At 57.7% G+C, this 13037-nt stretch overlaps 1 protein-coding gene across 1 annotated transcript; it reads left to right on the forward strand.

Annotated features, from left to right (window-relative positions):
* Positions 1–363: 363 nt before the first annotated feature.
* On the forward strand, positions 364–8174 carry LOC308239374 (melanoma-associated antigen D4-like). The gene is made up of 13 exons (XM_080652196.1): positions 364–705; positions 1785–2020; positions 2339–3106; positions 3524–3745; positions 3840–3903; positions 4116–4195; positions 4559–4650; positions 5264–5343; positions 5428–5470; positions 5880–5942; positions 6855–6969; positions 7323–7753; positions 7947–8174. Exons 2-13 carry the CDS (start codon positions 1811–1813, stop codon positions 7954–7956), a joined length of 2178 nt encoding a protein of 725 aa, XP_080508322.1. The 5' UTR covers positions 364–705; positions 1785–1810; the 3' UTR covers positions 7957–8174.
* Positions 8175–13037: the final 4863 nt, after the last annotated feature.

Consider the following 13037-nt stretch of genomic DNA (forward strand, 5'->3'; position numbering starts at 1 on the left):
GCCTCCGCTTTCTGATCTGTAAAATGGGGATGCTGACTTCCACCTCCCAGGGCAGCCTTGAGAGGAAGGCAAGCCCCGGCACAGATCTGGCTGTGATGTACATACAAGCTTCATAAAGAGTGCTTGAGGAAGCAGATGTTCCCAGTGTGCCTGGAGGCCACAGAGATGGATAGCGGAGGGGAACACAAAGGGAACTGGCATGCTCTGGCCATTTACATTTCCCTTGTTGCTAGAGACCTCTGTATCTGTGACCTAGGGGTCATGCTGCGGAACCAGGGCACAGTGGGTTCCAGACCACCCTGGGGGAGCTTAGGCGAAAGGGGGAGGGCAGAGCTGCAAAGGTGGGGGCTACTGAGGGTAGCTGACTGGGTGGGTTTGAGCGCGCGCTCCTGCAGCCTGAGGCCGGGGTGGAAAGGGGAATCTGGCGGGAAGGAGAAAACGCCCCCACCCCCCTCCCCACCCCCCACGCCCTGCAGCCCGCACACCCGCGGAATCGCATGCGCACTGGGGACCTGGTGGACAGGGCTTTTGTTGGGAGAGCGGGCGGGCTGAAGGGGTCGGCGCATGCGCAGGCTGCCCAGCCGCGGGGGGTGTGCAGAGAAAAGGGGCGGGGTGGTCGGAGCTGCTGTGCTGGCAGCAGCAGGCGAGGGCGCGGCTGCGGGGTTCCTGGTGCTGAGGAGCGACGCCATTGGAGCCCCAGGGAAGGTAAGGATCCAGCCCGAGACAGGACCTGGAGCGGGCGAGTGGACCCCTGCATGCTGCGCCACTCCTCCCGGGACAACGCACTCCACCCCCCTGCAACGCTCCCCCCGCCCCCCCTCCCGGAGCTGAGCAGAACCCAAGCACTCAAAACCCGAACAAGAACCACGTTAGACCCGCGGTTTAGATAGGAGCCCCATCCTCCCCATCTTCGGACCCAAGCTCCGGGGATCCGAGCCCTGGTGACACTGGATCCCACGGCTGGACCCGTGTGTTCAGGCTGAGCTGCGTTAGAAACAGGCCCCATCCCCACCCAACCACTCCAGATCACTCCCTTCCCTGGCGTTGCAATCCTGCATTTGGAGACCCCCAGCTTCTAATTGGAACCTCACCTAGTCCTAGCCGCCCTCCCTGCCCCCCGCCCCCTGCCCCCCGCCCCCCATCCCCCATCTGCCCCTAGCTTTCCTGTGTGAGCCCTACCTGACCTGACCAGAATCCCTCGAATCCCTCCCATCACTCCCCCTCCCATCCAGACCTCGCCAAAGGGTCCCTGGGATTCAGAGCTTTCCGTGGTCCCCATGTATCCGAGCCCTCACACCTCTTCGGCTCCCCCTTCATCCTGGCTCCCTGCTCCAGCTCTTAAATTCAGGCCCTTTGTTTCTCCTTCTATCAATGCATCCATCATCCCCTTTGGGGTTTCTTCAGACCAAAGCCCGCTGGTCCACCCCTCCATTCAAATCTAGCCACCTGGATGGGGAACCTGCCTGGACCTCAACTCCCCTTTTAATGCGGAGGGGTGTGTGTGGCGGGGGGCGGGGGGGGGGGGGCGAGGGGGCGGGGGGGGGGGTAGGAGGAGATCTCCTTGGACCTCCTCTATCCCTCTCTTAGGGCTCTGTCTCTGACAGAATGGACCCCAACAGATTTCACCCCCACCCCTTCTGCCCAGTAAGGGGATGATGGCTGCCCGTCCCCCTCCCCCCACCTCCTGAGAAATCCCACCTCCTGAGAAATCCCACCTCCTGAGAAACCCCGCCTCCGCTGGGTCCCTCCTCCTCCCTCTGAAGAGGCCTCCCCCTCCCTCTCAGGCTGAGCTCTCTTCTTGGGACCCAGCATGGCTGAGGGAAGCTCCCCCATGGAATCAGAATGCTGCAACGTTGAAGACATGGAAGACGGTCTTGAAGAAGTTAGGGAGTACGAGATGTTTGACGGAAATGAGTATGAAGAATTTGGTGCTTTCGGAGGCTATGGCACCTTCACCAGCTTTGACATTCATCTCCTCCGAGCCTTTGGGAGCTTGGGTACAAGCCTGCGTGTCTTGGCGGTGAGGCCCCTTCTTGGCCACCTGCTAGCCTGCTAGACTGCTAGACTGCTAGACTGGGAGGGGGATTGTATGCAGAGGGGAGTGGATGGAGGGGAGGGTTGATGGGGAAGGACTACCTAGCACTCTAGAGGAAACCTTCCCTTTCCTGCTGGGAGAAAGGGGGTGGGGGTGGGGGTCTTGGGGGGTGGGGTGGGGGTGGGGGCTGCCTGGCTGGCTGCCTGGCTAGCTGCCTGGAGGAGGCTGGCCAGCACAGGGAAGCATGATGTGCAAGGGTGCAAAGTTGTCTGCCTTCCCCTACCCCTCGCTCTGGCCTTGCAGAATGAGCCCTGGGAACTGGACCACCCTATGCTGGCCCGGACTCTGGTGGATGCGTTCCGAGCGGATCCAGAACCAGCTCCCAATGAGGAGGAGGATCAGTCTGGCAATGCAGGCCGAGGTGACTCCAACCGTGCTGCTCGGACGGCTGCCCGGGCTGCTGCCCGGGCTGCTGCTGCTGCCGCCCGTGCCCTCTACAATCAGGTGGTCACTAGCCGCCCGATGACCACAGATCAGGCCTCCAGAGAAGATACCCAGCCCATGGCATCTTCTCCGCACAGCTCCCAGATGCCAGGCAACAGTGAGATGGCTGCCTCAGGGGCGCCAGCAACCTCCTCACAGCCCCAGCCAGCCTCCCAGGCCCGGGAGGCTGCTTCTTCTCGGGCTCCATGTGCCAGTGAGGTGGATGCCACCCAGCCCAAGAAAGCCTTTCTGGGTCAGAATGATGGCTTTGATTTCACCCAGCCGGCAGGTGTCAGTGGCATAGCCTTCCCCCGCCCCAAGAGACCCGCCCCGGCTCCAGAGCCTGCCCCAGAGGGCCCCAGTGCTCAGGCAGCATCTGCTGGGGAGGGGGCAGCCACCAGGCCCAAGACCGCCAAGTCTGGGAAGGCTCTCGCTAAGACTCGGTGGGTGGAGCCTCAGAATGTTGTGGCAGCAGCTGCTGCCAAGGCCAAGATGGCCACAAGCGCCCCTGAGCCTGAGGGTGCAGCTGCCACTGCTCAGAACCGCGATGAGCCCTGGGCCAGGATGGGAGGCAAGAGAACAAAGAAGGTGAGATCTCCCTGCCCTCTCCAAGCCCCAATGGTCCCCTCCTCCCCTCCCCTCCCCTTCCCTCCCCTCCTCTCCTCTTCCCTCCCCTCCTCTCCTCTCCCCTCCCCTCCTCTCCCCTCCCCTTCCCCTGCCCTCCTCTCCCCTCCCCTTCCCCTGCCCTCTTCTTCTCTCAACGTGTCCGAGTTTCTACAACACAAGTGTGCTAGCATGTCTTTTCTCCACGTAGTCCCTACCCTCCGGCCTGGAGGTAGAAGAGGTTGGCTCGGTGCCTGGCACTTAGTGAGCCCTCTGCACATGTCACCACCCGCTGTTCCTACTACTCTTATATCCAAGTACCTGCCCTGGAAAAGATGTTGCCAGGGGCTTGGGCACAGTAAGCTTGGTAGCCCCGGGTCTCTCTTCTCCCCAATGCTACAGTCCAAGCACCTGGATGATGAGTATGAGAGCAGCGAGGAGGAGAGAGAGCCCCCTGTGGTCCCACCGACCTGGAGAGCATCGCAGCCCCCATTGACAGTGCGGGCTCAGATGGCCCCACGGGCTCAGATGGGCCCTCGGCCCCCGATGGCCCTGAGGCCCCAGGTGCCCTCGAGGCACATACTGTGCTTGCCACCCCGCAACGTGGCCCTTCTGCAAGACAGGGTAAGGAGTCTGCCCTTCCCCCTCCCCCACCCCTCCCCCTGCCTTGCTGGCCAGTTCGTTGAGCTCACCCGTGCCTTCACCTCTCCTTCTCCAGGCAAATAAGTTGGTGAAATACCTGATGATTAAGGACTACAAGAAGATCCCCATCAAGCGCTCAGGTGGACAACTGTGCCCCATCCCTGAGCTCTGCCCTCTCTCCTCTCCCAGTCCTCCCCAGTGCCCCACCCACCCCCCATCAGATGCTCCCAATTATCAGGCCTTGGCCGATGGGTCCTGACTGTGCCCCCCCTCAGCAGGGCTGACCGAGGGGCTGCAGCTCTGTGGCCTTCTGCTCAGCCCAGATGCTTTCCCTCCCCCTCCCCTCCTGCAGACATGATGAAGGACGTCATTCGAGAATATGACGAGCACTTCCCTGAGATCATTGAGCGGGCAACATACACCCTGGAAAAGGTGGGCAGGGTGGGGGGTGGGGACAGCTCTGTGGGACAAGAGAGGCAGGGAAGCCTTGCATCCTGTAGCCTTTAGAGGCCCAGTGTCAGTCCTGCCTGGCTTCTCCACCTGGGAGCTCCCACCGCATACTTCCCCCCCCCTCGTGCTCTCGGGGGGGTCTCTTGTCTCCTGAAGTGGGTCCCGTTGCCTCGGCCAGTGCCAGAGCTCCCCACAGGCCAGTGTCTCTGCGTCCTCTCTTCTTTCGTCCTCCCCCAGGACTTTGGGTTCCCTGCCTAGGAGATGTTCTGACGGGAATGGAGTGATTGCCTGCAGGACACCCGGCATGGATTTCTCACCTCACATTCTTGCGTTCTCCCCGTGCAGAAGTTCGGGATCCACCTGAAGGAGATCGACAAGGAAGAACATCTGTACATTCTCACCTGCACGCGGGATTCTTCAGCTCGCCTCCTGGGAAAGTGAGAAAGGGCAGGAGGGTTGTGGCCTTCCCAGGTGGTGCCTCCCCCTCCTCTCAGAGAAACAGGAAGACAGGGCCAGAGGGCCTAGCACAGTGCCCACCCACACGGCGTGGTACCAAGTGATTGCCAGATGGGCGAAGCCTTGTTGCACTCAGGGTCCCCAACCCCGACGCCCCCCCCCCCCCCACCTTCGCTCCAAGAAAGCAGGCTTCTCACTGCTTTCCTCTTCATGCTAAGTGCCTGGCCTGGGCTTGGCGGAGCGGTTGGTCCTGGGGAAGTTTTCCTGTGCGGTGCAGGTCCCCTGGGCAAAGGGCAGGGAAGGTGTGGATGAGCCTCTGGACACACCTCTGGCAAAGCGTTTGCTCCCCCTGCCTAGCCCCATCCTTGGCAGAATCCCGGGAGGGGGTGTTAGCCATCCGCATTGGATGGATGGAGCGGTGCGGCCTCAAGCGGAGGGATGAGTTGTCTGGATCAGGTAGCAAGCCATGGGCAGAGTGGGAAGAACTAACTGCCCTGTCGTGGAGCAACCTGGGAGAGGCTGGTTGGGTGAGCTGGGTGTGTAGTCTCTTGGGCCAATGGCTGCTGGACAGGATCCCTCTTTCTACACCTTTAGGACCAAGGACACTCCCAGGCTGAGTCTCCTCCTGGTGATTCTCGGAGTCATCTTCATGAATGGCAACCGTGTCAGCGAGGGTGAGTTGCCGGACCCGCAGCTGGGGGGCTGCCCCCTGTCTCACCTTCGTGTTCTAAATTCTTGTACCTCATCTGCCCTGGCAGCTGTCCTCTGGGAGGCACTACGCAAGATGGGACTGCGCCCTGGGTATGATCGGACTCCCTGGGCTCTCGCTGCCCCTCAGCGTTGTCCTTGGGCCCAGGAAGCCCCAGGATCCCACCAGCCCGATGGTCTGGTGCAGGGGAGTGGGCGTCCTCGACCAGGCAGAGCGCACAGGGTCTCTCACCAGGGTGCATGGCGAAATGGTCCTGAACTCTGGGCCCCCTCTCTGCTCCATGTCCCCTCTCTGTCCCCCAGAGGGGATCTAAGACAAAGCACCAGAATCCGGGGCTCCTTCAAACCCCTATGTAGGCCATTGCTGCAAGACAAGTGGCCGTCAGACCCCTGCATGCCCAGGCCTCACGGGCCAGGAAGCTCTCAGTCCTGGTAGGGAGTGCTCCTGCCCACATCGGGCACTGCCACCGGCTCTAGTCATGGACTCTCTCCTTGCCCTCAGGGTGAGGCACCCATTCCTTGGCGATCTGAAGAAGCTCATTACAAACGACTTTGTGAGGCAGAAGTAAGTACTGACCGAGTTAGAGTTATCTCCCTCTGTCTCACACTGGCGCCTTCCTGGTGTGTGAGTCTGGCTGAGGAAGCCACTCCCTGTCCTGGCTATTCACTCTAGAGGGATGGGGTCTCTGGGGCGAGAGTGGGTGGGGGTATGTGAGTGCCCGGTGGGGGGGTGGTTTAGAATTCCGGGGCGTTCTTGGGGAGAGGGGGCACAGGTGGCCTGAGAACACGGTGAGGGGTATGTTCCAACCACCACACCACTCAGCACCTGCCCTCACAGGCTGTGGGACAATAGCCCCTGCTTTCCATCCCAGCAACCTGGGGCTTCAGAGTGGAAGTCGGAGCCGGGGAAACACGTGTGCACTCACACAGGTGCACTAGCACACGTGCGCGCGTACACGGGGTCCGGAGTGCGTAACGGAGTACGCTGCTCTTGCTGGACTGTTTGTTTCTGGCCCTCACAGTCCTTTTCCGTGGTGGACTGTCCCAAGGCTCAGCCGGGCCACGGACGAGACGCTGCTGTGGCGGGGTGTGCTCAGAGCAAGGTGCCTGAAGAAATGGCTCCTCTGTTTACAACACACCCAACAGGAACTGGGGTCACTGTGACAAGGGGCACAAAACGTGTGGCCTTTCTATGCACAAGCACCCTACATGTGTCCCCCTCCCCCGCCCACACACCTCCCCGTGTGGTTGCTGGGCAGGAGCCATGCACAGCCCAGGGCTTTGAAGGCATCGGTGTTGGAGGCAGAAACCCTGGCAGTGAGCTCAGGAGCGGGGTGCCAGTTGGAGGGCCAGGGCAATCACGGACTCTGAGCTGCAGCCTCGGGGCTGGGAAGGGGCCACCTGGGAGCCATTAGTGCAACAGCCCACCTGCCTGGCTGGCTGGAGGCAAAAGGTGATTGTTGTCCTCTCCACTGAGGTACCTGGAATACAAGAAGGTCCCCAACAGCAGCCCACCCGAGTATGAGTTCTTCTGGGGCCTGCGGGCCCGCTACGAGACCAGCAAGATGAGGGTGCTGAGATTCATCGCCCAGGTAACGGACGGAGAGCCGCTGCTGGGGGGCCAGGCCCAGGGGCCGGCCCTTCCCACGCCTTGTCTGATTCTGGGTCACGGGCTCCTTGTGCGTGCGGCCTGTCTGTCCACTGAGGGCACTGGGGCTCAGAAGGGTTCCTTGGCGACTTGCCCAGGTTTGCAGACGTAGTACGTGCGAGGGATGGGGCGAAATCCCAGGTCTGGTCCAGAGTCGGGCAGCCCGAGTCCCGTGGTCTTTATGTTTACTGTGACGACCAACAGTGCACAGGGGCGTGAGTGTAGGGCGGGAAGCAGGCGCTCAGTGAGCGCGGGGTCGCGCGCGCGGTTAGGATGGCTGCTGTTTTTCCACCGCAGTATCAGAACCGAGACCCCCGGGACTGGAAGGCTCACTTCCTGGAGGCTGTGGATGATGCCTTCAAGACCATGGATGCGGATATGGCCGAGGAGCATGCCAGGGCCCAGATGAGGGCCCGGATGAACATCGGGGATGAAGCTCTGATTGGACGGTGGAGCTGGGACGACGTACAGGTGGAGCTCCTGACCTGGGATGAGGACGGAGATTTTGGCGACGCCTGGGCCAGGATCCCCTTTGCTTTCTGGGCCAGATACCATCAGTACATTCTGAATAGCAACCGTGCCAACAGGAGAACCACTTGGAGAGCTGGCGTCAGCAGTGGCAACATTGGTGCGGCCAACGCCAGCCTCATAGATGGCCCTAGCACCAGCTCCACCATCCGGAGCAGAAATGCCGCCAGAACCACTGCCAACTTCTTCTCCTGGATCCAGTAAGGTTTTCGGACCATAAAGGAGACGCCGGAGGGTGGGCCGAGGAGGGGCCGTGGGGAGTCAGCGGGAGGCCTGGCGTGGGGAGGGGGGGAACCACGGGAGTGCGGACGGAACCTTGTTTGTTCTTTACGTCCCTCCCTGTTTCACCTGTATTTCTGCTTCTCTTGTCGCTTTTGTGTCCTGTGTTCACAGGCAACGCTGATGACCTGCAGCAACCACCCAGCCAGAGTGCCTCCTCAGACCCCGTGTTCACTCCTCAGACCCCGTGTTCACATAGCACTCTAGGCAGCCTCTGCCTGCCCATCGAAGATGGCATGCAAAACGAAGCTCTCTTTGCCCTCCTGCTTTCACTGTGTGCTGTTGTCGTGCTGTCGTGTTTTTGGTATCGGTGTCACATTAAAGATGCAAAATGAAATGGCTCGTTTCCTGTGCACATGCTGCTCTGCGTGGCCCACGGTCGGCTCTCAGGGATGGGGGTGGGGGCGGGCTCCACTCTGCCTAAGAGGCAAGCAGGGCACTGGGAGATGCGGAGGAGTCTGTGAGTGCGGAGACCATGAGTTTCCAGAGGCTTTGGTCCACACAGTTTCGGGATCATCTCCACGGTGCAGCGCCAGTTAGACGCCAACGGGGGAGAGCAGGGGAAGGGATGGGGCGGAGGCTATGGGTTGGTGCCACAGTTCCTCTCCCCGAGGGGCAGGGTGCACAGTCACCCAGAAGGACCTACCTCCCGGTCCCAGCCGTTGGAGGACCCACCTTGCGGTCCCCACCTCTGGAGGTGCCGGCTCAGAACCCTTCCCTCATCACCCACCCAAGTTCAGGACCTACCTCATCCCTCAGACGCACCCTTCGGGACGACAATGACAGAGGCTTCAAGGTGATATTCTCTCCCGGCCAGCAGGTAGAAGGAGGGCCATTGCTACTGAGGGGAGCTTTAATGAAAACTCAGCTGCCAGCTGCCAGGGACCTGGAGAACCCATTGCCTGTGGCCCTGACCTGAGGCTTCTTTGGGGCCCTGGAGTCCTTCAATGGGAGCAGCGCTGTCCCAGTGAGGCCACGGCCAGGCCTCGGTCCTGGTGAATCCAAGGCCTGGGTGATTCCCATGGAGGTGGTGTGCCTGGTTCTGCAGTCCCTCCAGTGGACCACAGTGAGGGCAGAGACCCAGAGGGTCCCTGGGAAGGGCTCAGGGGTGGTCAGGGACAGCGGCGGAGCTCCCTCAGGTCCACACATTGGCAGGAACAGGACCCCAGGTTGAGTGGAGGGACGGACTAGTGAAAGGGCCCCTGTCCCCATTGCCTCTTTTCCCTGAGAAGAGGCTCTCCTGTTTCTGCCAGGACTGACCTAGACCCCACTACAGGATTTCGGTTGGTGGGGGGGGGGGGGGGCAGTAGAAAATGCCAACATGGGTCCCCTTGCTTAAATATTATTAAGAGTTTCCAAGAGAACATTGAATTTCATGGGGAGCCCTTCTGAACACAGGGTCCTATCGCACTGCAGAGGTCCCCCCCCCCCCCCGTCCCGCTCAGGAAACGGGCTCTGTCTGCACCCCTCCCCTAAAGGCAGGCTTCAGGTAGGTTTCTGCCTTGTTGCTCAGTGTTGCCATTTCTGTCCCCCTGGCTGCTGAGTCCCTGCTTGGCCAAATAGACCCTCTGTGATTTTGTACAAATAGGAGTACTCTTCACTTTAGGTTTCCAGGTGCATGGCTGAGGTTTGAGGGTGGGGGTGAAGGATGCCTGGGGCCCCAGCCCAGCTGCGATGAATGATACCTGACATTTCTGCACCCTCGACCTGGGAAACTCCCCAGACGGTGTTGTGCACACATTAGGCACACACCTTTGCACGGATGAATGTGGGGCTCACGACAGCCACAGGTGTGAGCTTGAGCACTGTGTGCAGAGGGCACTTGAGATACGGCAGCTCATCTGGAAAGGAGGAGAAAGCAGCCATCAGAGACAGGGTGCTGGGGGGGTCCCAGGCCTGCAGGTTGACAGGACTCTCCCCTGTCCACAGCCCTTTCGCATGGTCGGCCTCCCCTGGGGCCCACTCCCCCACAGCTTGCAGGGTGGCCAGGGAGGAAGAGAGCAGAGGGGAGGCAGGAGGGCCCTGGGGAATGCACCGGACTGTGGGTCCCCCGGGATGGTCAGAATGGCCTCCAACCCCCTCCCACCCCCACCCCACCCCCAGCCCTGGTTCTTCCACAGGCTCCCCGGCCACAGAGGCCCACAATGCATCTCCCGAAGGGGTTCCTGAGACCCTACTGCACACCAGACCCTGCGATGAGGTGTGCGGGTACCTGGGCAGCCTGCACGGCTTTCCCCCCACCCAGGCCTGCGCCCTCTGACTCCTCTCACTCTTTGATGGACAAGCATTATCCCCTTGTTTCCAGTTACTGGCCATGATGCATGAAGGTCTCTCAATATCCACTTATAATTTCGTGTATGGGCCCAGGTTGCGTTTACCAGACAGCCCTGAGGTGAGCGGATGATCGGGCCCATGGCACGGATGAGGGACGCGAGAGACTCTCAGAGCAATGATTAGATGACCCAGGTTATAATCTCCTGCATCCATGGGAAAAGGCAAGATGCCAGCACTTTGTTCACCAAGCTGGGAATGAGGCTAGGGGTTGAACTTTTAGGTCCATTTCTCACTTAAATCCCTATATTGGGTTTGGATTCCCCGGGGTTCCAAAGTCCATAAATCTCCTGGCTCATCCCCTCCAGAGAGTAAGACTCTCCTCAAACCCCAGAGGGTTTGGGGAAAGTAATTTGCCCCGTTCCAGGGGGGTGAGAGGGGTCCCGGGGGCCTAAATGTTGTTTAACTCTACTTTAGAGCAATCGTGCAACTTCCCCCTAGCTTGCACGGGCACATGCCAATGCCAATCTCGCATACAGCTTGAAAGTCTGGCGAGGGGGCACATTAAAGATGTTTGCTCTGGATGATCCTCACTGCTGGATTAGGGTTAAGTGCTCTTAGGTCAGCTAAGTCATTTGTCTGCCCTCCATCTTCTAATACTTTATTAGTATGGTCTCCTCAACCATCCTTTCGGTCCCTGTGGGGTGAGGTGAGGCCTCTCACAAAAAGGATCTAGCCAGGAGAGAGGGAGGAGGAAGAGAGGGAAGGAAAAAGAATGAGAAAGATCACGTGATAGTTGTCTTAGTACAATACTCTCCAGGTCCCTCCATGCTGTCTCAAAGGGTAAGCGCTCCACGCCGAAACCGGTTTGGCTCAGTGGATAGAGCGTCGGCCTGCGGACTGAAGGGTCCCAGGTTCGATTCCGGTCAAGGGCATGTACCTTGGTTGCGGGCATGTCCCCAATAGGGGGTGTGCAGGAGGCAGCTGATCAATGTTTCTAACTCTCTATCCCTCTCCCTTCCTCTCTGTAAAAAATCAATAAAATATATTTTTTAAAAAAAGGGTAAGCGCTCCTTTTTTTTTTTTTTTTTTTTTTTTTTTTTTTTTTTTTTTTTTACAGCTGCATAGCATTCCATGGTGTAAATGTACCACAGCTTTTTTATCCACTCATCCACTGATGGGCACTTGGGCTGTTTCCAGATCTTGGCTATTGTACATTGTGCTGCTATAAACGTGGGGGTGCTTGTATTCTTTCTGATTGGTGTTTCTGTCCTCTTAGGATACATTCCTAGAAGTGGGATCGCTGGGTCAAATGGCAGTTCCATGTTTAATTTTTTTGAGGAAACTCCATTCTGTTTTCCATAATGGCTGCACCAGTCTGCCTTCCCACCAGCAGTGTATGGGGGTTCCCTATTCTCCACAACCTGGCCACCACAGGTTGATTTGTTGACATAGCCACCCTGACAGGTGTGAGGTGATACCGCATTGTCCTTTTAATTTGCAACTCTCTGTTGATCAGTGACTTTGAGCATTTTTTCAAATGTCTCCTGGCCTTCTATAGGTCTACTTTGGAGAAGTGTCTATTTAGGTCCTTTGCCCATTTTAATCGGATTGTTTGTCTTCCTTTTGTTGCGTTGTGTGAATTCCTTACATATTTGGGGAATTAAGGCCTGATCAGGTAAACAATGGCAAATATGCTCTCCCATACATTTTGTTGGTGGTTTCTTTTGCTGTGCAGAAGCTTTTTATTTTGAGGTAGTGCCATTTGTTTCTCTTCTCCTTAGATTCCCTTGCCCTAGGAGATGTATTGGCAAACACATTGCAATGAGAGATGTCTGAGATTTTGCTGCCTGGGGTTTCCTCTAAGATTTTTTTTGGTTTCAGGTCTCATATTCAAGTCTTTCATCCATTTTGAGTTTATTCTTGTGTGCCGTCTACATTGGTGGTCTTAGTTTCATTTTTTTGCATGTATCTGTCCAATTTCCCCATCACTCATATGTGGAATCTAACGAACAAAGTAAACTGATGAACAAAATAGATCCAGAGACATAGAATCATGGAACGGACTGAGGAATCGCAGAGGGAAGGTGGGCGTGAGTGGGTGGGTGGGTGGGGAGAGGTGAACTGGGGAACTTATATGCATATAGGCATAGCCCATGGACGCAGACAATATTGTGACGAAGGCCTGGGTGGGGCTGGTGCGGGGTCAATGGGGGAACATAGGGGCACTTCTGCAACACTTTCAACAATAGAGATAAATGCTGAAAAAGAGAATGAGGAAGACAATGGATGAAGGCCATGAAAATGGTGACCCTGAGAGACTTGATAGCAGGAACAAGGGTCCCTGACAGGAAGAGAGGACTCCTCACCCCGTTGTGGTCTACTTGTCAGTCAGATTCCAAGGCGTGGGCACCCACGTGGACTCCATGCTCACACCTTGGTCAGTGGAGGACAGGACACCATGGGTGATAGTCGCATCATGCTGCAGACAATGGAAGAGGCTGGTTGCCTTCCATGGAAAAGGGAAGACAGTTACCTAAAGAGGCGATAAAAACATGCTGGATGGCAGAAAACCAAATGCCAATGACATCCCCTTCAGTGAGCTCAGTATGGAAATTAGTTCGCTTATTGTTCACACTCATGGCTCCTTGTCATTTAATTTCACATCACTTATCGCAATTTGCGATGAAATAGTGATGTCTGAAATTAATTTTGTGATTGCACGGACCAACGAGGCTGCGTGCTCAATATGCATGGCTCATATTAGGACGATCATAATCGAATGAATTAATTCTCAGCCACTCCATTAAGAAGCAGGATAGGGGCTGGGAGGGGGATGAGAGGAAGAACAAAGTAGAAAGGAAAAGAGGGCAGAACGATGGAGGGCCATAATGAAAAAATAAGGAGGTCCCCTTAGCTTTTGTTAGAGCATGG

The sequence above is a fragment of the Plecotus auritus genome (genome assembly GCF_963455305.1).
Source record: "Plecotus auritus genome assembly, chromosome: X".
NCBI lineage: Eukaryota > Metazoa > Chordata > Mammalia > Chiroptera > Vespertilionidae > Plecotus > Plecotus auritus.

Bases quoted from the DNA above. Each gene is read 5' to 3' on its own strand.
- LOC308239374 (XM_080652196.1), top strand. From the start codon at position 1,811: ATGGCTGAGGGAAGCTCCCCCATGGAATCAGAATGCTGCAACGTTGAA. The intron at 2,021-2,338 runs GTGAGGCCCCTT...CTGGCCTTGCAG, and splicing joins CAAGCCTGCGTGTCTTGGCG to AATGAGCCCTGGGAACTGGA. The intron at 4,651-5,263 runs GTGAGAAAGGGC...CTACACCTTTAG, and splicing joins TCAGCTCGCCTCCTGGGAAA to GACCAAGGACACTCCCAGGC.